Here is a 19327-nt window from a genome sequence, read left to right as displayed (position 1 = left end):
CCTCGCTATCCGCGATCCAGTTTGTGAGGTCGCACTTCATCCTCGTCGCAACTACCTCCACAACTTTAAGCCCTCGTCGTCACGAGCTTCACACCAGCTTCCTCTCGCTCGCTCGCTCGCTGGATCATCCATTAATTCTTTGCTCCATCTTGCTCTTCAGTGAACACTGATCAGTAGGCATCCGATCCACATCCACCAACAATGGCTGCCGTTGTGAACGCGCCACCAGCTGGTTGTTGCACGGTGGCGGCGCGGCCGTCGATGATGATGAGGGCGAGGTCAAGAGCGGGCGGGCGGCTGGTGGCGGCGAACGCTGTGGGCGACGTGGCGGCGGAGGGCAACACGTACCTCATCGCCGGCGCGGTGGCCGTCGCGCTCGTCGGCACGGCCTTCCCCATCCTCTTCTCGCGCAAGGACACGTGAGTAAATCGATCCCATATGTTCTTCTGTCGTCGATCCATGGCCAATGTTTTCGATCCTTCAATTCATCATCAGGTGCCCGGAGTGCGACGGCGCCGGGTTCATCCGCAAGGCGGGCTCGACGCTGCGGGCGAACGCGGCGAGGAAGGACCAGGCCCAGATCGTCTGCCCCAACTGCAACGGCCTCGGCAAGCTCGGCCAGATCGACAAGTAGCTTGCTGATCCGCCACTATGTTACTGTGAATGAATGCACCTGATCCCCATCCTCCCTCAATCCCTACTAGACAATGTATGTGATGAATGCCCCGCCGGATTATTGCTCCTTTCGTTTTTCTTCAACTCATGTATGTGTACCGTGTACGTGCTCATCCATCAGTCTTTTCTGACAGGTTCTGAACATATATATATGTTGAATGAGTATTGCTTTGGTATGTAATGTTTTCTGTCAGGAGACGTTAGCGTATACAATTATTGCTCCCGGTGTTGTATGTGCTATAGTACCTGTTCCTCTGTTCTAATGATCAATCTCTCGCTGCAAGTGTGTAGTTGCATGTGGTGAGTCATCATCCACCGTTGATACTCTCCTCCCGTGACGATAGTGACCGTTGATTGCAGTAGTAGCATTAGTATAGCTCGATGACGATGACAATAAATGTTACGATGGTAGCCACTATGAGCTAACATCTCCCTACTCGTAACCTAGCGTCGTCTAGTGCTAACCCAGATCAGGATCACCATAGATCACGCGCGATCTCCGACCCGGTGAAGCCACCGACGATTATGAGGTGACATGTATTTGTAGGGAAGGAATGATTAAATTTAACATCGTGCATTACCCTTTATTTCCGCCTTGCAAAATGGAATTTAAGCTCCGTCTTTGCTAACTATATATGCTATGGGTTTATTGGTTTCACACAAAGCATTTTATTTCAGAAAAGTTGTGCAGGACTTACGTAATAAGCTTGCACTTGATAATAAATTGTTAAGAGCTGGAGTAGATCAAGCATGAAGCATGCATAAGCTGGCATTTTTTTAATTTCAAAGCTTCAATTACTATTCAGTTGCTTATGTCCTAGTGAAAAAATGATCGTTTTTTGGCTGTCCGTCATCAAGATCTGATGATCTAATCCGACCGGTGCCATGTAGAAATACTTTCCGATCATCCTCTCCCCCATCCGAGCCAGGTCACTGTTAGCAACCCCCTTCCTTAATACAATACAAACAACACAGGCAATCTGATACAATAGTAGCTGATACAAGTATGAGGAAAATAGAGTTTGGGATAGGTAGAAAAGCAAGGGGATCGAAGAGGACTAGAAATTCATCAGGGAGATCCGGAGGAAGAAGATCAGATTGCAGGGAAGGAAAGAGTAGTATAGATGAGGAAGAACATGAGATAGACTTGTTTTGGTAATTTCCTCGATGCCTCCCCTTCTGCTATGCTGCTCCTTTTGTAACGAAGATACTTGAGCTGGGCTTTGGTGACTTGGGCCGCTCGATAGAATGGGCTGACCGTTCCTAACAGCCACTAGGTAAGAAAGATCAAGTAAGGAACGGCCGATCTTCTCCCAAGTTGAAGCACCTAGGCCCCACCACACGCACTTGTGTGTGTTTTGTTGATAAATGATAACTTTATGTTTGTGACTGACCCATGTGTTTTGGAGCGGACCCTTAATTGAATTATCAAGCGGACTAAAAGGCTAATACGACAAAGGCTAAGGACTTTTATAGTGCCAAGTGTCACAAGGAGATGAAGGTTTCTTGGTGTAGTATAGGGTTTGCTATTTTTCTAGCTCTTGAACCGTACTATTAAGAGGGGTTTCAATGATAGTATCTTGATTATACAAGGCTAGCCATGAAAATGGTGCACACTTAGTATACTCTAGCACTTAGTAGCTCAAATAACTCATGGAAGTACTTAAGAAGCGAAGAAATCAACAAAAAATCAAAGGAATTTGAATTGGATGAGTTATAAAGATGAGGGAACCGTTGGATGTTCCGACGCCCTATTTTTTAGTTGCATCGAATGAATTTTCCAAGGCTGGACTCTCTGAAGGGAGGTATCACTTGTTCCGATGCTACCATCGAACAAATTGGTACGTACCATCGGACAAAGCATATTTACAATTCCAACTTCCAGAGAGGTTTTGGGTTTTGGGCCTTCAGCACCAGTTGATCCGACGCCCTGCGTATGACCATCGAATGAATGTGTCGAAGCAAGCATATTTTCAATTGAAACTTCCAGAGAGGTTTTTGACCAAACCCTCTTCAGCACCGGATGATCCGATTCTCAGCTCAAGACTGTAGGAGCAATTATTGGATATACTTTTTACTGTTACTTTTCTAACGGTCACAATTTGGACTTGCGTGTGACCGGATGTTCCGACGCCCTGGGGATGGAAACCATCGGATCATCCGATGGTGTGCTTTTCTGTGTACACTTTTCCAACAGCTAGATAGTGTTGCCTAGCCTATTTATACCCCTTCCCCGGGTCATTTGAGTTGCTCTTAATACCCTGAAGACTTCAAGCAGCCCATGAGCAAGTGAGAGTGTGCTAGAGCCAAAAGTGATTTGTGATTTGCAAGATTAAGGACTTCTCTTAGTGCTTGAGAGTGATAAGTGTGCATCTAGTTCGTGGCTGAGCTTAGTGCTGGTCAAGTGAAGCATTGAGGCTTATTACTCTTGGTGGTTGATGTCAACTAGACGGTCTTGATGATTTGGAGGTTCTTGGTGAGCTCTTGGAGATTGTGGGAGCCTCAGAGGAAGATCTTGTATACGGTTTGAAGTTCGCCGTTTTGGAGATTGAGAAGGGACACTCTTAGTGAACATTAAAGTCTTGGTAGGGGAACAAAACCCTTAGTGGGTGCTCCAACGTGGATTAGGGGGAGCGTCAACTCCTCGATACCACGAGAAAAAATCCGATTGTCTCGTGTCCTCTCTCTTTATATTTCAGCACTTCCTTTGAGCATTATTTCCTAGAATTTACTTGTTGTTTTGCTCTTGTTCTTGTTGTGTTTGTTTTGCTCATGTCTTGCCTAGGTTGCAATATATATCTTAGTGTGTTCATTGCTAGATTTTATCCTTGATAATGTGCTTAGTTCATAAGTCTCTTAGTTTGGGCATCACTAGTTATCTAGGTTAAAGTTTGTTTTTCTCATTCTAGAAATTTTTTAAAAAAATTTCAATTCAACCCTCCTTCTTGGACCACCGATCCTTGCACAACTCCCAACCCTAGATCGATCATATCTTCTCACCCTCTCGTCGTGCCCGTGTCGCCTCTTCGAAAATCGTGATAGCTAGCCGCCTGCACGGAAGCAAATTCGGTGTGGCCTGGATGCAATGCGCATCCGGTGCACACCCGTCCGCATGGTCGATGTGTGGACATCGATTTGAATCTGACGGACTCGGAAGGCAGGCGTCCAGCGACTCATCGCGCTCAGCTCAGCTCTGGGAACCGCGTAATCGCTTGCTTCTTCCCCTTCGCTGGTCGCATCGTGCAGGACCCGGAGACAAAGATCCTTGAGGTCCAGTGCAATAACGCCGGTGCCGAGCTCATCGTCGTCGACGCCTCCGTGCCGCTCGCAGATGTTGACTTCACGGAGGTCGATAGCTCGCTGGGACTGATCCAGATTCCCTTCGATGTGAGCATCCCCATGTCGTTGCAGCTGGTCCGGTTCGCCTGTGGGGGGTTCGCACTGACGGTTGGCACGACTCACCTCCTCGCCGACGGCAGGGCGTTCACCGTCCTGCTGAGAGCACTCGCCGAGATGGTCCCCGACGGCAACCTCTCCCGCGAGCCCCTGTTCGACCGCTCACTCTTCAAGCCGCGGTCGCCGCCGTGGTACAGCGCATCGCTGGACGTCGAGTTCGCACGTTTCACCCCGGAGACCATGGTCAACCCTATCCTGACCGCGGCTATCCGGCGGCGCCTGTACCACATCGTGGCGGCCGACCGCACTAAGGGGCTACCATTTGCTTGACAAGCCTTTTCGGCTCCCATTCCAGCCACAACATCTGCGACGCATCAACGGTTGCGACTGCGGAGGGGGGGGGGGGAGTCATCTCTTCGGCTTATTCTCCAGTCTCATCGTCTACGCGCTTCCGTTGTGACTGTGGGGGGATGTTAGAGTATATTAGGCAACTCCGGATATGGTTAGTTTAGGATTGATTGTAATTCCAAGATAACCTTCCTTATCTCTATCTCTAGGAGAGGCTACTTACCCTCCAAACTCAAAACCATGTACTCCTATATAATCAGTCCAAGGAGCTCAAGTAATATATCCTGCACAATCCCTATCTCTTTCACTCGCCACGCTCCAGGCCGCGACGTCCCGCCCAGTGGCGGGCGCTACGCCTCGCGGTTCGTGGCGCTGTGCGTGCACGTGTGGAAGCTCCTCGCGCGCGCCGTCGGCGACGCCGACCCCAGCTGCCGGATGGCGTGGATCGTCGACGGGCGGAAGCAGGTGGGCTGTTGGGTAGAGCCGTTAATCCGAGCGAGCGATTACGCAGTTCCTGGAGCTGAGCCGAGCGCGATGAGCCGCTGGACGCCTGCCTTCCCCAGTCCGTCGGATTCGAATCGGTGTCCACGCGTCGGCCGTACGGACGGGTGTGCACCGGATGCGTTTTGCATCCGGTTTGCACCCAATTTTCTTCCGCCTGCACCTTGTAGCTAGTGTGCTCACAACTTTGAGTGCAGCCAGCTGATACATCACTCACTGCACACAGCAGACAGCTGCATGCAGTTACTTACTTGTGCTCACATATACAGCCGATCGATCGATCAGTTGCTAACTCGCTGCCCGTTGGACATGGACGTACGCTAGCCAAAGCCAGCTGCTTTCCATTCACCCACAGTTCAACAATGCATGCATCCAAATTAAAAAGCATGAATCCGAGGAGAAAGGCACTGCATCAGTTTCAATTCCTTTCGAGCGGATCCGAGGCCAGGCCTGTTTGTGGCTGAATTCTGATGCGAGTGACAATATAGTAGCAATAACTATGCTGTTGCATTCATCAACACCACCTTTCTTGTTCGATCGAGAATTAAACACGAAAACTGCGAGATCAATTGAAAGACGCGATCGAACTCCAGTCTCATCGAACACTAAGTAGAAGAACAAGAGAGAATGAACAAAGGGATCGAACAACACTACTGTCCCGGCCGGGCAATCAAAGCAGATGCCATGGCCGCCGGCGGAGGAGGTCGGGAAGCTTGCATGCAGGCAGGCATGAAGAACGACGGCTAGGCGTCGTCGTGCCAGCAGACGAGCATGGAGACGCAGCGGCGCACGATGTAGAAGCGCGCCCGCTGCTCCTTGATCTTCCGGGCCAGCCGCGCGCCCGCCCCGAGCCTTCTCTGCTCCCCCTCCGCTGCTTGCTGCTGCCCCACGCCGCCGCCGCCGCCGCCGTCCACGGCCGCGGTGGTGGAGTAGCTCCGGGTGAGCATCATCGCGGAAGCGGCGGCGCTGGTGCCGCCGCCGCCGCCGCCCGTGGCCACCTTCGACGCCTCGCTATCCAGGTCCATCGACGAGGACCGCCACCTCCTCCGGCCCGGCGTCCGGCTGCTCCTGCTGCCGCTCCTCGCCAGCAGCTGCTGCTTCGCCGCCGCCTTCTCGCTCCCCTCGCATGCTTCCACCCTTCCTTCCATCTCCGTACAGCTGCACCTGCGTAGATAGACGGAGATCGAATTCAGTGTCGCGAGTGACGAACGAGACCATCTCGACTGATCGACCGACGATGGAGCGGAGAGGGGCCGGTGGGACCCACCTGGCAGTGGCACGGGGACGCGCGCGTCACTAGCTACACGGCTACACCTGAGACTGACACTGAGACTGAGAGGCGGTGTGGGGTTTTATAGAGACTAGAGAGAGTATAAAAAGCTTAGCACTGCGTGACGTATGCTGCGAGACTAGTAACTGAACTCAACAGCCCGGGCGCAGACAAAAGCCCGCGCAGGGCAACACACCGCCGGCGCCCTTTCCGTTCCGGAGTGTGAGGGCTTCGTGCCTGGCTGTCTGCTGCAAGATTCGAAAAGAAATTTGAATGCACTGTCATCGACTGATCCATCGCGTGTTGTGAAGCCAAGCCATCCTGTCGATCGAAGAAGCAGGTGGTCCCTCGAACCAAACAAGAAAGGATGATACCATGTACGATCGATCGCCGTCATTCGATCAACTCCATGCGTGCTGCTCTTGAAAAGGCTATGATGACGGGAGCTGAGCCGTCTAGGCGGGATTTGATATCGAGGGGCACGCGCTGCTTTAGGCGCAAGAGGACATGGGGTTCATTTGGATTTTGCCGATCGCCAATCCGTCGGTGAGCCAAAGAATTGACGACCGATTCGCCAACCCGTATTTCGCCCGCGCGTTGGCGAAAAAATAACTGGGGCGCAGGCGCGTGGTGTGGGCGTGCCAGTCGATCCAAACATACTCGAGTCTCCAACCAATGACCAAAATATTGGTGGGGCTGGTGTTGGCATCGATCCAAACGCCCCCATGGTGCACACACCTTGAAAAGAAAAGTGAATTTTAGAAGGCATCTACAACGAAGCGGGCCCAATTTCAGAACGGTCCAAAGCTCACGCGCGGGGCCCGCGCACACATGCGGCCCAAGAAGCCTACACGGCCATCATCCATCATTCGTCACAACAAGCGCGGCACAAAAGCGATAAGGACTCAGGAGTAAAACTGACTGGCTGCTTGCTGCCCGCTCTCGCCGGAGAACCATGGCCACGGCGGCGGCGGCGTGTGTGAGGGTGGCTTCTCCGTTCACGGGCGCACCTATCCGACCTCCTTGCCACGTCATTGCTGCGAGGCGGGGGCCCAGGAGGGCTGGGCTGGCCGTCTCGGCGGCGGCTGCGGCTGCGGCCGGCGGCGGGTTGCCGCCCACCGTGCTCGTCACCGGCGCCGGCGGCCGAACAGGTAGGTGTTCCTTCAATTCCCCACTCATCTGGCGTTTCTCAAAAGTAAAAACCCTTGTAATAGTTCAATGTAAATAGAATCGCACAGTGCACGTTTGCTTGTTGCATTTGTAATGCGGCGCGCCTTCGGAGCGGTTTCTTGGAATCCAACCCATTCTTGTGTTTATGTAACCGTACCCTGATGGATCTTCCCGATTGCACACCTCAAATTGCCTCCCTTTGATAATTCAGGCCAAATTGTGTACAAGAAGTTGAAGGAGAGGGCAGGCCAGTTTGTGGGACGAGGGCTGGTCAGGACCGAAGAGAGCAAAGGCAAAATCGGAGGCGCTGACGACGTGTTCATCGGCGATATAAGAGATCCTGAGAGCATTGCTTCTGCGATTGAGGGCATCGACGCGCTCATCATCCTCACCAGCGCGGTGCCGAAGATGAAGCCGGGGTTTGATCCTAGCAAGGGAGGGCGCCCAGAGTTTTACTTTGAAGAAGGGAGTTATCCTGAGCAGGTGACTGAAACCATTTATATCTCGACCGCATTAGCCTTGCCAACTTGTGTATCTCTTTGAAATAATGTGCCGTGTTGTTTGTCAATATTTCAAGGTGGATTGGATTGGCCAAAAGAATCAAATAGATGCTGGTAAATGTTACCCCTCGTCTTGCATATATGTTCTTTAAAGGTTCAGTTAGTATGTAGCCTGTGTTTTTATGCTAATGCATTTGGCAACTGATTTCAAATGAATGTTCGGTGAAGCTGGTACCGTGGCATGTGTTTTTGTGTGTGTGAACATAGTTACTCTTTTGTGTCTCTCAACTTTTTTTTTCCATCTTTGTGCAGCCAAGAGCATTGGTGTTAAGCACATAGTTTTGGTGGGATCCATGGGTGGAACAGACATCAATCACCCATTAAACAAATTAGGAAATGGGAATATACTGGTACATAGCATATTCAATGCTTTTCTTCCCTTCTGTTCTGCTTTACGTTTGTGTGTCCTATGAACAACAGAACAAGAATATCATCTGCATTACTGCATTGCCTGGGAACTCCCAATTAATTTTCATCTAAACTCGCAGGTATGGAAGCGTAAGGCGGAACAGTACCTAGCGGACTCTGGTCTGCCTTATACAATCATAAGGTTGTAACATGGAGAGAGATGTTAAAGCTGCAACTGTGAATGTCTGTGTTGATTATATACTCTTTCCTTTTCCTTGCAGGGCTGGAGGTTTACAAGATAAAGATGGTGGCTTGAGAGAGTTGATTGTTGGGAAGGATGACGAGATCTTGAAAACAGAAACTAAAACTATTGCCAGGGAAGATGTTGCAGAAGTTTGCATACAGGTACATAAGCTATTTCTCAATGTTTTTTTGCCAATTCCAAATGTAAAGCTTGCATCTTGCCAAGTTTTGACCTTTATAATGCATTGCATGTGTTTGCATGATTGCATCTATCTGTAGAGAAGCTTTTGTGGTAACTGGTAAGTGCTAATTCTATTGGCTGAATAGCATGCGACTTTCCTATGCAGGCCTTGCTATTTGATGAGGCAAAGTTTAAGGCATTTGATCTGGCATCAAAACCTGAAGGTGAAGGAACACCGACTACAGATTTCAGGGCACTTTTTGCACAAGTTAATAGTCGCTTCTAAGAAGATAAGATTGTTCTGGCCAAGAGCATCCCCCCGCCCCCCCCCCCCCCCCCCCCCCCCCCCCCCCGTTAGCCATTCTTGGCTTCATTTCCTGTCATAGACAGTGGATCCTGCACATAGTGCTGAAGAGCTTTCTGTTACCTAGTTGATTGAGGGTTATACGAATGTATGGCATTATCATTTAGGGCTTTTGTGCTCTAGAGGACAAATTGCGATGAAGTTCTTAAGTTACTTGGCCTAGTTTTGAGTTAATCCATATGCCAATTTATAAATTTATAGGCCAACTTATTAGGCTCCTGGATTATGTTTGGGTAGTATACTTTGCTCCATGGATTTTAGGAGCATTGCCCTTTTAAAACGTTTCTAGTACGGCCCTACTTTTTGTGGGTAGATTGGATGTTTTTTCTCAGGAGGGCCCACCAGGTTTATGGGTTTCTGCATAACCTAAGTCAGCCAGTTTACTTGTTCCAAAATATAGCATCCTTTTGATTTGAAGCTGCAAAGAGAGCTTTTATTTACTTCTCTGACTTAGACTGAGTAGGTTATTTCAGATAAACTGAGGTATATGCTATGCAACGCAAGGCCCTTTTGTATAGCTATTCATGACCGTGACTCAATGGTCACATTCACAAAGAGTCCATCACAAAGAACAAGATAAAATAAGATTATTGGTCATTCCACCATATAAGCCTTGTTGTTTATTATTGTTTCTACTGTAAAATCTGCCTAACTTTTATGTCACCAATTATGCTAGAAAAAGTACTGCAGTTTCACAACCTACGAAGTGCTGTTACAAATACTGCATTGAGGAAAAAAATGATCTGCTAAAGCTAATTTCATGGCAGACAGAAGCGAAGCAACTACAGATTGCTGAGTCATCCAAAATGTTCAAAAGATAAATCCGTGCCCATACTTTTTTTCCTGAACGCGTAGGAGAGCTGTGTATCTTTGTATCAAATAGAGAAAAGATGGTCCAAGTCCAGACCTACTTCAGACATGATCAGAAACACTACTTTAGACGCACCACGCACCACACAGTACAGTAGGAACGACCAAATACCTACTTCAGACATGATCAGAAACACTACTTCAGACACACCACGCACCACACAGTACAGTAGGAACGACCAAATGATCAGGAACTAAGCAAGCCATAAGGCGCTTAGTCCTTTTGCTCTCAACAGACACCAAAGCTTGGCCTCATCGGTGATTTCCCATACCACCACGTTGACCATTTTGAGGCACTCCATTGAAGAAATAAACATTCCATTGTTTCCAGATCCACCATGTGTACAGAATTATAAGGGAATTAGCCTTCCTTGTGCCTCTTCTCAACTCTACAATGCGCTTGGCGCCACCAGTCTGCAAACACACCACGTCATCGTGGTTTGGAGCTAGTGCAGAAAGGTCAAGATGTGATAGAGGCTCTGACCATACCTCCCTTACGAAAACACAAATGGAAAGGATGTACTGGGCCATCTCGTTGTCTTGATCACATAATGGACTGCGATCTTTGTGAGGAAGATCACGTGTTGCTAACCGTTCCGAGGTCCAGAAAGGACTGCGGATGTCAAGCCATAGGAAAAACTAGCATAAAAAAGGATCCCATGATCTCCATAGTCGTTTCCATGGCTCAAAGCCAACTGAACTGATGAAGTTTTGTAAGAGGGCTTTGTGGAGAACTGTCCAGAAGCTGAGTGTTTCCAAATGTGAAGGTCTTGTGAACATGGTTGTAAATCAATGTCTTTTCCCAAGGCATCCACAGTTGTAGCCTTGTAGGTACTCAATCAGGACTTCAATATATAAACAAACTTGTATATCCCTGATCCAACTTCAGTCTTCTAGGGCTTGGACAACAGTCTGATTGAGAGCCCTCCTCGGAATCTAGCAACCAAGGTAGGCGCCAGCTCTACAAGGCAATGACCATGATCAGTCCAAAACAGTACGTTATGATCATTGCCCACTTGAGTGGTAATTGGGAAGCAAACAAGGCTAAAGTGAAGGCAGGAATAGTTAACTGCAGCTCACCAAGGTTCATCAAGTTGTGTTTTTTGGAGCCACAACCAGAGCATCCATGGAACCCGTCCAAGTTTTTCATGGTTATGAATACCCAAGCCTCCGAGCTCTCGTGGCACATACAACTTTTTCCAAATTCCTAGGCATTAAGACAAATACCTTAATTGATCTCCTTCCTTCCTTTCCAATGAAAAGCTCAAGAAATCTTGTCAATAGCCCAGACTGCCCACTTAGGGATATCCATTGGCATTGCAATCAGAACGAAGATAGGGATGCTGGTGAGGACAACCTGGAGCAATATAGATCAGGGTGCTCATACTTGCTATAGTAGTTCATTCGGATATACCTAATATAGATCGGGGTGCTCATACTCGCTACAGTAGTTCAACAGATATACCCATCATCTCCTTAAATCTCATTTACACTTTGTGTAGTGTGACACTTACAGTTGTTCAAATGAGAATCTACAGGATAAACAAAGGCCAAAAATGTAAAATATCTTTGTCCAAGATTGTCTCAAATATCCAATCAAAATAGGAAGTACTTTGTGGTATTTTCTGCTGAAGATTGTCCAAAGTTGCTCATACATCATTACATTACTAGTATAGCTGATTTGTGCACGAAGATCTACTTCGATCTTTCTGATTAGTATATGATTCTTTCGGTTTCCATGAGGACACTGCATGCATTACCCTCCCCTTCCATCCCTGTAGCAGCCAGCCACTATCTTCATCAATTACAAAGTCGTTGTGATAATGCTTGTTTTTTTCATCTATTGATCTCTTCAGGATTGCTTGATTAATAGGAAGTTGCTTGAACCCAGCCTTTAGACTTCTCACTTGCCACTGTTTGTAAGTCTCTGGCCTCTCAATCCTTTCTTCACCCTCACATGCGACAACATTTAGTGCGCCTGCCCCAAGCAGATCCCTCTCTATCCGTATCCTTTCTTCGTGACTCTGGAGAACAGTTGTATTGAGCATGTCAAACAGCGAAGAGTAATGAAACAAAACCTCTCTGAACCGTGGCAGAAAGAAGGGGGAGCTGTACAACCCATTCGAAATGCCAAGAATGAGAACCTCTGGGTTGATCCTCTTCATGATACGCAGTACCCTATCCCTTGGGCAATCTATGTCTTCTAACTCATCACCAAGATATTTCGTTCGGTACATGCAGTTGATTATAAGAACCTCATCATTGTCAATATTGAGATTGTCAATGCAGATATTTTCCCATTGTGAGGTGATACCTTGATACTGAAAAGGTACATTGAACATTTCTGCATATTCAGCCAACCGCTTTCCTGTTGATTCAAGCGTTGCACATGGGCGAAAACCTGACTGGGGTACATCTATGCCTGTGATACGAAGCTTAGGGGGGCCACCTTCTTGCTTTGCAAAGCGCTGAATTAGTGATGGCCACTGAAAGCCAAGTGTGATGCCAAAATCAATGATATGCACCTTTGGTCGTCCATTCAATACATCAACAATTGTTTGGTTGGAGAAGTAGTATGCTACTCTGGTGAAAGGGCACACTGCAATGAAAAGGCGGTAGGCTTTTAACATGTCTGTGGCCCTTGTTCGTTTCTCCATCAGTTTCTGATACATTTTACTCCCTGTCCCGGCCAACCGTGCCTCAAGACCATCTGCAAGGTAAATCGCCAGCCTCTGAGAACCATCTCCATATGGTGAAGCGTGATGCCTTATCTTCTTCAGTAGCTCACCAGCAAACGGAAGGTTGTTAACTGCTATTGCTTGTGCACACTGGATGAGAAGAGCCCTGAGGTCAATCCCCTCCTCTTTCTTCTTACTTCGTGATTTCACTTTCCCATGGCCATATCTTTTGCTTTGAACATTCTGTTGACTGTTGCTTTCTTCTTTTGCCTTCATTTCTCTAAGGTGGGCAGCATCACAATGAAGCTGCCAATCACAGAGCAGAACACTATCGAACATTTCATCCCGCGTTGTTTCACTAGCCGAGATGGCCAAATGCTTACTGTTCCTCGCTTCCAACAACTCTAAGTCCACATGAGGATGACTCCGTATTTTGCCTACATGCTTGCTCTTTTGTCCAATTGCTTCCCCAATCATTTGATTGGAATCAGAAAGGCCATTACTATCCAGATCAACCATCAACCTCTCAATACTGGGAACAAGCTTATTTGCTTCCTCCGCTGCTCTCTGAAATTGCGAAGAAAAATGATCACATTCAGAAGCCCAATCATTGGCTACCAGGTGCATACCCTGAGGCCCAAGAATATCACTGACAAATCTACCACTGCATGCCCCTTTAGTATAACTGCTGCTACTATCTTGGAGACAATCTATTTGACTATCTGTACTGATCATTGTATCCTTAGGTGAAGATGGATATGCCTGTCCAAGAATGTCATAAAAAGGCTTCTCTGTGGCCTGAAGTGCATCATGTCGTTGATATATGCTGGCCTTCTCATCAGAGTCCTCCATTAATAGTTGGTCTATGTAGTCGAGAGTCATATTTGAGTTTATCTCGCAGTACTCAGGACTTTCCATTGCGCTAGAGCTCCACTAGATCTAGCTTTTCTTTAAAGTTTATGATTTAGTAAAGATAGACTCCACCCTTTCACAAGTGTTTCTTGGCCAAGCGAAGAGGGATTTGCCTTCCAAAACCTAATTGCCAAAATGTACCTTCTGAAGTTCATAACTAAGGTGTCCTGTGTAGTAGCTGCAGTGGAAAAAGGATAAAAAGTGATCAGCATGTGGCTAATTCTTCTGTTAACAGAACAGGAAAGTCCTGCTCACTCATTAGCAAGCTTGAAACTTTGCGCCCCATAGTTTGCGCCCTCTTTGACTCAAATTTGGGTCCCTATTTCTTCTTATTCATTTACAATACCATCCAATCTCCTAACTTGGTCAAGGTTTTCTATTTGTACCCCATAGAAATTTGATTGAAAAAATATATAAATTTGGCTACCATGAAATTCCTCTTGAGCTCTTGAGCAACAATCCCAGATGTAATCCCAAATTTTCACAGGTAGACAAATAACGAGCAAAAAAGGAGCTTTATCTTTTGCATGAAGTGGAGAATAATTCTTCTAAAAATTGTAGTTATCTGGATCCACATAATGTTGAGGATAATATGTCCTGCTTACTTGGCTTGTAAAGTCATAACTTTGGCAAAGATAAGCTGGGAACTGTGGAAGAGCACCTTCTGCTGAAGAAAATGTCGATACATCTATAATTAGGGGATGAAATTTTAGGTTAAATAGGAAAATAAAGTTCAAACAGAAGATGCCTGAAAAAGATGTAATTATAAAGAACACTTCTTCTTAGTTGATTGCTGTGAATAGCACAAAATTACCTCAGAAAGCATCTGATTATCTTTTCAGTGTCTCTTAGCCCTAGGAGATGATGAAGAAAGGTCCAAAGCCATGACTACTTTACAGGCATAGAGAGTATTGGCTGTGGTCTGTCCTCCGGTCCTTATGAAGGGAGCTGTGGTTTCTTCTACTGAGGATGAGCTTTTCTTGTTGATGCAATTGAGAACATTGTTTAGTGCTGCTCTTGGACTGTGCTCCTTGTCATCTTTCTCTGAACATGTTTCTGTTATGGAAGGGTTTCATTTCTTGTAAGCATATTCTTGGCTTTCTGGTGTATTAAAAATATGATTGTGACATGAAGCTAACAGACAGTTTTCCAAATGTCTTCTGGGTACATGTTCTCTGTCACAAACAAGGCAACATTGTTATTGAACCAGACTGGCTATTTGTTTTTTAAAATCTTGCCCAGATGCCTCAGAATTTGAAGATATAGAAATATGTCATAGAAATATTTTCTTTATAGCTTGGGAAATGATAATTAGAAATTAAATTAGGATAAACACTGTATAAGTGTGTGTCACATTTGCGTTATCAAATTAAACTATACGATTCCAGCTATTGATTCTTTTTTTAATGTGAAATTCCGGCTCTTGATTGCTTGCATTTTTGGTTTTGTTGTGTCCTTCCCTGTTATTTACATTTTTTCCTTTTACTTCTACATTCACATGTTCATGTTTACACATTATATATCTATGCGATTCAGCTACGGCATTGATTGTTAGGACTTTGTTGGCTTGTACTGTAAGAAACTATCCTGCATAAATAAGAATTAAATCTAGTGGGCCATGATCTATTTTCCTTCTGCTTTTCAATTATGTAAAAAAGCCCAATTACAAAGTCTAGCATCTAGAGATGCACAAGTAAACATGGCTTATGAGTCATAAAGATTTTAAGAGGATTTTAATGATTCTTAATATGTTTTCGGGACCCTTCTCATCTGTGAAGCAAGAGGCTGGAGCATAAATAAGAAAAAAAGAAAGAAAAATAGGCCCTTGCCATTTCCACTGGAATATAGATGGGTATCCATTTGGGCTATTCCAAATCTGAGAAGACATCAAGCAGTGACCAAGAAGTCGTCACAACAACTGCAGTGCAACGCTGCCTTTTGACAATTTTTAATTGAAGAAAAATAGCTCCTGCCGTTGTTCTTTAAAAAGGAATATGATGAAAATAAGTGCATTTCTAACACTTTACATGCATAGGAATGTTGTTTTGGTTAATACCAACTCCATCTTCTAACCAGAGCCCAGAGGTGACATTTGCTCTGAACTTCCATGCCATCAATATTGAGAGGTAGCCAACGAATTACCTTTTCAGAAAATTCTGCTTTCAGAAATGTTATGTCTGCCAATTTCATATCCGATAGGACCTACAACAACTGAGAACCCACTCACTAAAAAATGGAAGATGATTGTATAGGAAGCTGCTCAAAGATTTTAGGCATTTTACTTGCCACTACTTAAGCAAAAACCAGCGTCTTATATCATCATTTCATATCAATTCAGCCAACAGGAGAAGCAATTTGAGCTCCTTTGAGACTTTCTGCTGAAGATTGCATAGCTAGCTTGGAGCTTTGAAATTAACTAAAATTCCTCACGACATTATTACAAGTGTAATTGACTTCCAAACAAAGATCTACTTCGATCCTACTGGTTAGTATATGATTCTTTAGGTTTCCATGAAGACAGTGCATGCAGTATCCTTCCTTTCCACCCCTGCAGCAACCAGCCACTATCTTCGTCAACGACGAAGTCTTCATGATAAAGATCCTTCTTTCTCGCTACTGAACTCTTCAGAATGGTTTGATTAACAGGAAGTTGCTTGAACCCAGCTTTGAGGATTCTCACTTGCCACTGTTTATAAGTCTCTGGCTTCTCGATCCTCTCTGCACCTTCACACGCTACAACATTGAACAGATCTGCTCCAAGGAGATCCCTCTCTATCAGTATCCTTGCCTCATGACTCCGTATGACAGTTGAATTTAGCATGTCAAACTGTGAAGAGTAATAAAACAAAGCCTCTCTGAATCGTGGTAGGAAGAATGGGGAATTGTACAAGCCATTCGTGACACCAATTATGAGAACCTCTGGGTTCATCCTCATCATGATACGCAATACCCTATCCCTTGCACTATCTATGTCTTCTGTCTCATCACTGAGATTGTTCAATTGGTGCAAGCAGTTGATTATGAGCACCTCGTCCTTGTCAATGTTGAGATCCTTGATGCATATATTTTCCCATCGTGAGGCAACACATTGATACTGAAAAGGTACATTGAACATTTCTGCGTACTCAGCCAACCGCTTTCCTGTCTCCTCAATCTTTTTACAGGGGCGAAAACCTGGCTCGGGTACATCTATGCCTGTGATACGAAGGTTTGGGGGGCCACCTTGTCGATTTGCAAAGCGCTGGATTAGTGATGGCCACTGAAAGCCGAATACGATGCCGAAATCAATGATATGCACCCTTGGTCGCTCCACCGATACATCAACAATGGTTTGATTGGAGTAGTAGTATGCTACCTTAGTGAAAGGGCATGCTGCAGTAAAAAGGCGGTAGGCCTTGAGCATATCTGTGGTGCTTGTTCGTCTCGCCATCAGCTTCTGATACATTTGACTTCCAGTCCCAGCTATGCGTGCCTCAAGAGCATCTACAAAATAAATTGCCAGCCTATGAGAATCATCTCCATATGGTGAAGAGTGATCCCTTATCTTTGTCAGTAGCTCTCTGTCGAATGGTTGGTTATTTGATGCTATCGCTTCTGCACACTGGATGAGAAGAGCTCTGAGATCAATTGCCTCCTCCTGTTGCTTCCTAGCACGTGATTTCACTTTCCCTTTGCCATATTCTTTGCTTTGAGCAATCTGTGAACTATCACGTGCTTCTTTTGCTTTCATTTCTCTAAGGTGGGCAGCATCACGTGATAGTTGCCCAGTGCAGAGTAGAACACTATCAAAAGTTTCATCCCGGATTGTTTCACTACCTGAAATTGCCAAATGCTTACTGTTCTTCGTGTTCAGCAACTCCAAGTTCACATGTGGATGACTCCTTATTTTGTTTACATGATTGCCCTTTTGTCCAACTGTTGCCTGTGTCATTTGTTTGGAGACAGCGAGCTCACTGCTACCCAGATCAACCACCAACTTCTCAACAATGGGGACAAACTTATTTGCTTCCTCTGCACCTTTTGTAAATTGCAAAGACAGATGGTCAGTTTCAGAACCATAATCATTGGGTATCAGGTGCATACCCTGTGCCCCTAGAAAATCATTGTCCAAGCTGCCACTGCATGCCCCTTCATGATAATTGTTGCTAATATCATCGGGACCTTGACTATCGCTATTCAGCACTATCTCCTTTGCTGGAGATGGATATACCTGTCCAAGAATGTCGTAGAAGGGCTTCTCCGTGGCCTGAAGTGCATCACGTTCTTGGTATATGCTGGGCTTCTCATCAATATCCTCCTCCAGTAGTATTCTATTTATATATTCGAGAGTCATATTTGAGTTGATCTCGCAGTATTCAGAGCTGTCCATTGGGCTAGAGCTTTGCTGAATCTAACAGTTTGTGCTTTACAAAGATGGACCCAATGTTTTGTAAATGTTTCTTGACCAAGCAAAAGAATCTAACAGTTTGTGCTTTACAAAGATGGACCCAATGTTTTGTAAATGTTTCTTGACCAAGCAAAATAAAATTTGCCTTCCCAAAACTTGTACCTTCTGAAGTCCTGTGTAGAACCTGCAATTGAGAATTGATAAATGTGTAACCATGCTGTTAGTTCTTCTGTCAACAGAACAAAACTGAAAGCCCTGCTCTATCGCCCTTATTCTCCTACTTTTCGGACCCTTGATCTAGGCGGTGCCGTAATATGCTCACTAATTGGCTAGTTCCAAAGTAATTTGCATTCCTTATGAATTGCTAAAAAGGATAAAAATGTTTGAGCAACAATCCCAGAACTAATCCAAAAGTTTGGAGGCAGCTGATTCCAATCACGACGAATGATGTCAACCCCCTCTTTTGCGCCTAACTTGACTCTGATTCCCCCACTATGAGAGCTGATTCAGGGGCTAGTTCAGCTACAGAATGGAATTTACGAAAGCCCGTCTTTCCAACTCAATGTATTGCCCTTTGGGACCAGGATCTGACGAGGAAGTGAGAGAGGGGACACCAAACATAGGTGCGTACCATTGCCCCAATCCAATGGACTATGTCATACAGGGAGGAACCCATGGAGGTTGGGACAGAAAGAAAGCAGGTTTTGCTTCTGCTTCCTTCGAGCTCTCACAGCAGTCTAGAAGTCTTCCCCAGGGCGCTAAGCGAGAATTTCTGTCCTCAGGACGTGGGGGAGCTAGGTGTACATAGTTTTCACAAGATCAACTGACCAGCAAAAATAAGGCTATCTTCTTCTATAGTTCCTTGCCATGCAAAGTCATACCTTTGGCAAACATACTTGGAACTCTGGAATGGCACCTTAGTTAAGGAAAATGTAGATGTATCAACAATTTAGCATATGGAATGTTTAAGCCGCATAGAAACATAAAATTCAAACAAACTATAATCAGAAAGAAGTGCATTTACAGTAAATGCTGCTGCTTAGTCGGTTGCTGTGAACAACAAGCAAAATTACACAAGTACGGACCTGTAGCTTTCTTCAATGTCCCCAAGGCGATGATGGAGGAAGGCCAAAAACCATAAACATGTTTTGCGGGCATGGAGAGTATTGGCTGTCTTCTGGTCTTTAAGAAAGGGGCTTGGGTTTCTCATTGTGCATAGGGTGAGCTTTTCTTGTCGATGCATTTGGGAAACTGTGTGGTGCTGTTCTTGGACTTTGCTTCTTGTTGCCTTTTTCTCAACATCTTTCTGTTTTATGGAAGGGTTTTTATTTCTTGTATACCTTCTTCATGGCTTATTTCTGATCATAGAAAGCATGATTGTGACATGAAGGTAACAAGATTGTTCTCTCATATGCATCCAAGAA

General features: G+C 45.7%; 6 protein-coding genes across 6 annotated transcripts; 2 read left to right on the top strand and 4 right to left on the bottom strand.

The window, feature by feature from the left end:
- LOC117847259 (uncharacterized) lies at positions 1-856 on the top strand. The gene is made up of 2 exons (XM_034728433.2): positions 1-419; positions 496-856. The coding sequence occupies exons 1-2, from the start codon at positions 202-204 to the stop codon at positions 632-634; spliced, it is 357 nt and encodes a 118-aa protein (XP_034584324.1). The 5' UTR covers positions 1-201; the 3' UTR covers positions 635-856.
- Positions 857-5615: 4759 nt separating this feature from the next.
- Positions 5616-6068, bottom strand: LOC117848188 (uncharacterized). Its single transcript, XM_034729519.2, has one exon. The coding sequence runs from the start codon at positions 6066-6068 to the stop codon at positions 5664-5666; it is 405 nt and encodes a 134-aa protein (XP_034585410.1). The 3' UTR covers positions 5616-5663.
- A 996-nt stretch (positions 6069-7064) lies between these two features.
- On the top strand, positions 7065-9230 carry LOC117850974 (uncharacterized protein At5g02240). Its single transcript, XM_034732866.2, has 7 exons — positions 7065-7341; positions 7572-7843; positions 7938-7974; positions 8173-8270; positions 8409-8470; positions 8550-8673; positions 8859-9230. Exons 1-7 carry the CDS (start codon positions 7146-7148, stop codon positions 8976-8978), a joined length of 909 nt encoding a protein of 302 aa, XP_034588757.1. The 5' UTR covers positions 7065-7145; the 3' UTR covers positions 8979-9230.
- A 661-nt stretch (positions 9231-9891) lies between these two features.
- Positions 9892-13522, bottom strand: LOC117850972 (scarecrow-like protein 9). The gene has a single exon (XM_034732864.2). The coding sequence runs from the start codon at positions 13520-13522 to the stop codon at positions 11594-11596; it is 1929 nt and encodes a 642-aa protein (XP_034588755.1). The 3' UTR covers positions 9892-11593.
- Positions 13523-15936: 2414 nt separating this feature from the next.
- On the bottom strand, positions 15937-17065 carry LOC117850973 (scarecrow-like protein 9). Its single transcript, XM_034732865.2, has one exon. The coding sequence runs from the start codon at positions 16959-16961 to the stop codon at positions 15996-15998; it is 966 nt and encodes a 321-aa protein (XP_034588756.2). The 5' UTR covers positions 16962-17065; the 3' UTR covers positions 15937-15995.
- Positions 16990-17885, bottom strand: LOC140222094 (scarecrow-like protein 33). The gene is made up of 2 exons (XM_072292274.1): positions 17119-17885; positions 16990-16999 (listed from the first exon to the last, which is right to left on the bottom strand). Exons 1-2 carry the CDS (start codon positions 17883-17885, stop codon positions 16990-16992), a joined length of 777 nt encoding a protein of 258 aa, XP_072148375.1.
- Positions 17886-19327: the final 1442 nt, after the last annotated feature.

This window comes from Setaria viridis, chromosome 3 (genome assembly GCF_005286985.2).
Source record: "Setaria viridis chromosome 3, Setaria_viridis_v4.0, whole genome shotgun sequence".
Taxonomy (NCBI): domain Eukaryota; kingdom Viridiplantae; phylum Streptophyta; class Magnoliopsida; order Poales; family Poaceae; genus Setaria; species Setaria viridis.
The sequence above is the reverse complement of the archived record's forward strand: the minus strand, read 5'-3'. Positions and strand labels throughout refer to the sequence as shown.

What these genes read in the sequence shown, in the direction of transcription:
- LOC117848188 (XM_034729519.2), bottom strand. Translation starts at nt 6,068, where the DNA reads ATGGAAGGAAGGGTGGAAGCATGCGAGGGGAGCGAGAAGGCGGCGGCG.
- LOC117850973 (XM_034732865.2), bottom strand. Translation starts at nt 16,961, where the DNA reads ATGTATCAGAAGCTGATGGCGAGACGAACAAGCACCACAGATATGCTC.
- LOC117850974 (XM_034732866.2), top strand. Translation starts at nt 7,146, where the DNA reads ATGGCCACGGCGGCGGCGGCGTGTGTGAGGGTGGCTTCTCCGTTCACG. An exon ending in CGGCGCCGGCGGCCGAACAG is followed by an intron (nt 7,342 to 7,571) that starts GTAGGTGTTCCT and finishes TTGATAATTCAG; the next exon opens with GCCAAATTGTGTACAAGAAG. An exon ending in AAGGGAGTTATCCTGAGCAG is followed by an intron (nt 7,844 to 7,937) that starts GTGACTGAAACC and finishes CAATATTTCAAG; the next exon opens with GTGGATTGGATTGGCCAAAA.
- LOC117850972 (XM_034732864.2), bottom strand. Translation starts at nt 13,522, where the DNA reads ATGGAAAGTCCTGAGTACTGCGAGATAAACTCAAATATGACTCTCGAC.
- LOC140222094 (XM_072292274.1), bottom strand. Translation starts at nt 17,885, where the DNA reads ATGGACAGCTCTGAATACTGCGAGATCAACTCAAATATGACTCTCGAA.
- LOC117847259 (XM_034728433.2), top strand. Translation starts at nt 202, where the DNA reads ATGGCTGCCGTTGTGAACGCGCCACCAGCTGGTTGTTGCACGGTGGCG. An exon ending in CTCTTCTCGCGCAAGGACAC is followed by an intron (nt 420 to 495) that starts GTGAGTAAATCG and finishes ATTCATCATCAG; the next exon opens with GTGCCCGGAGTGCGACGGCG.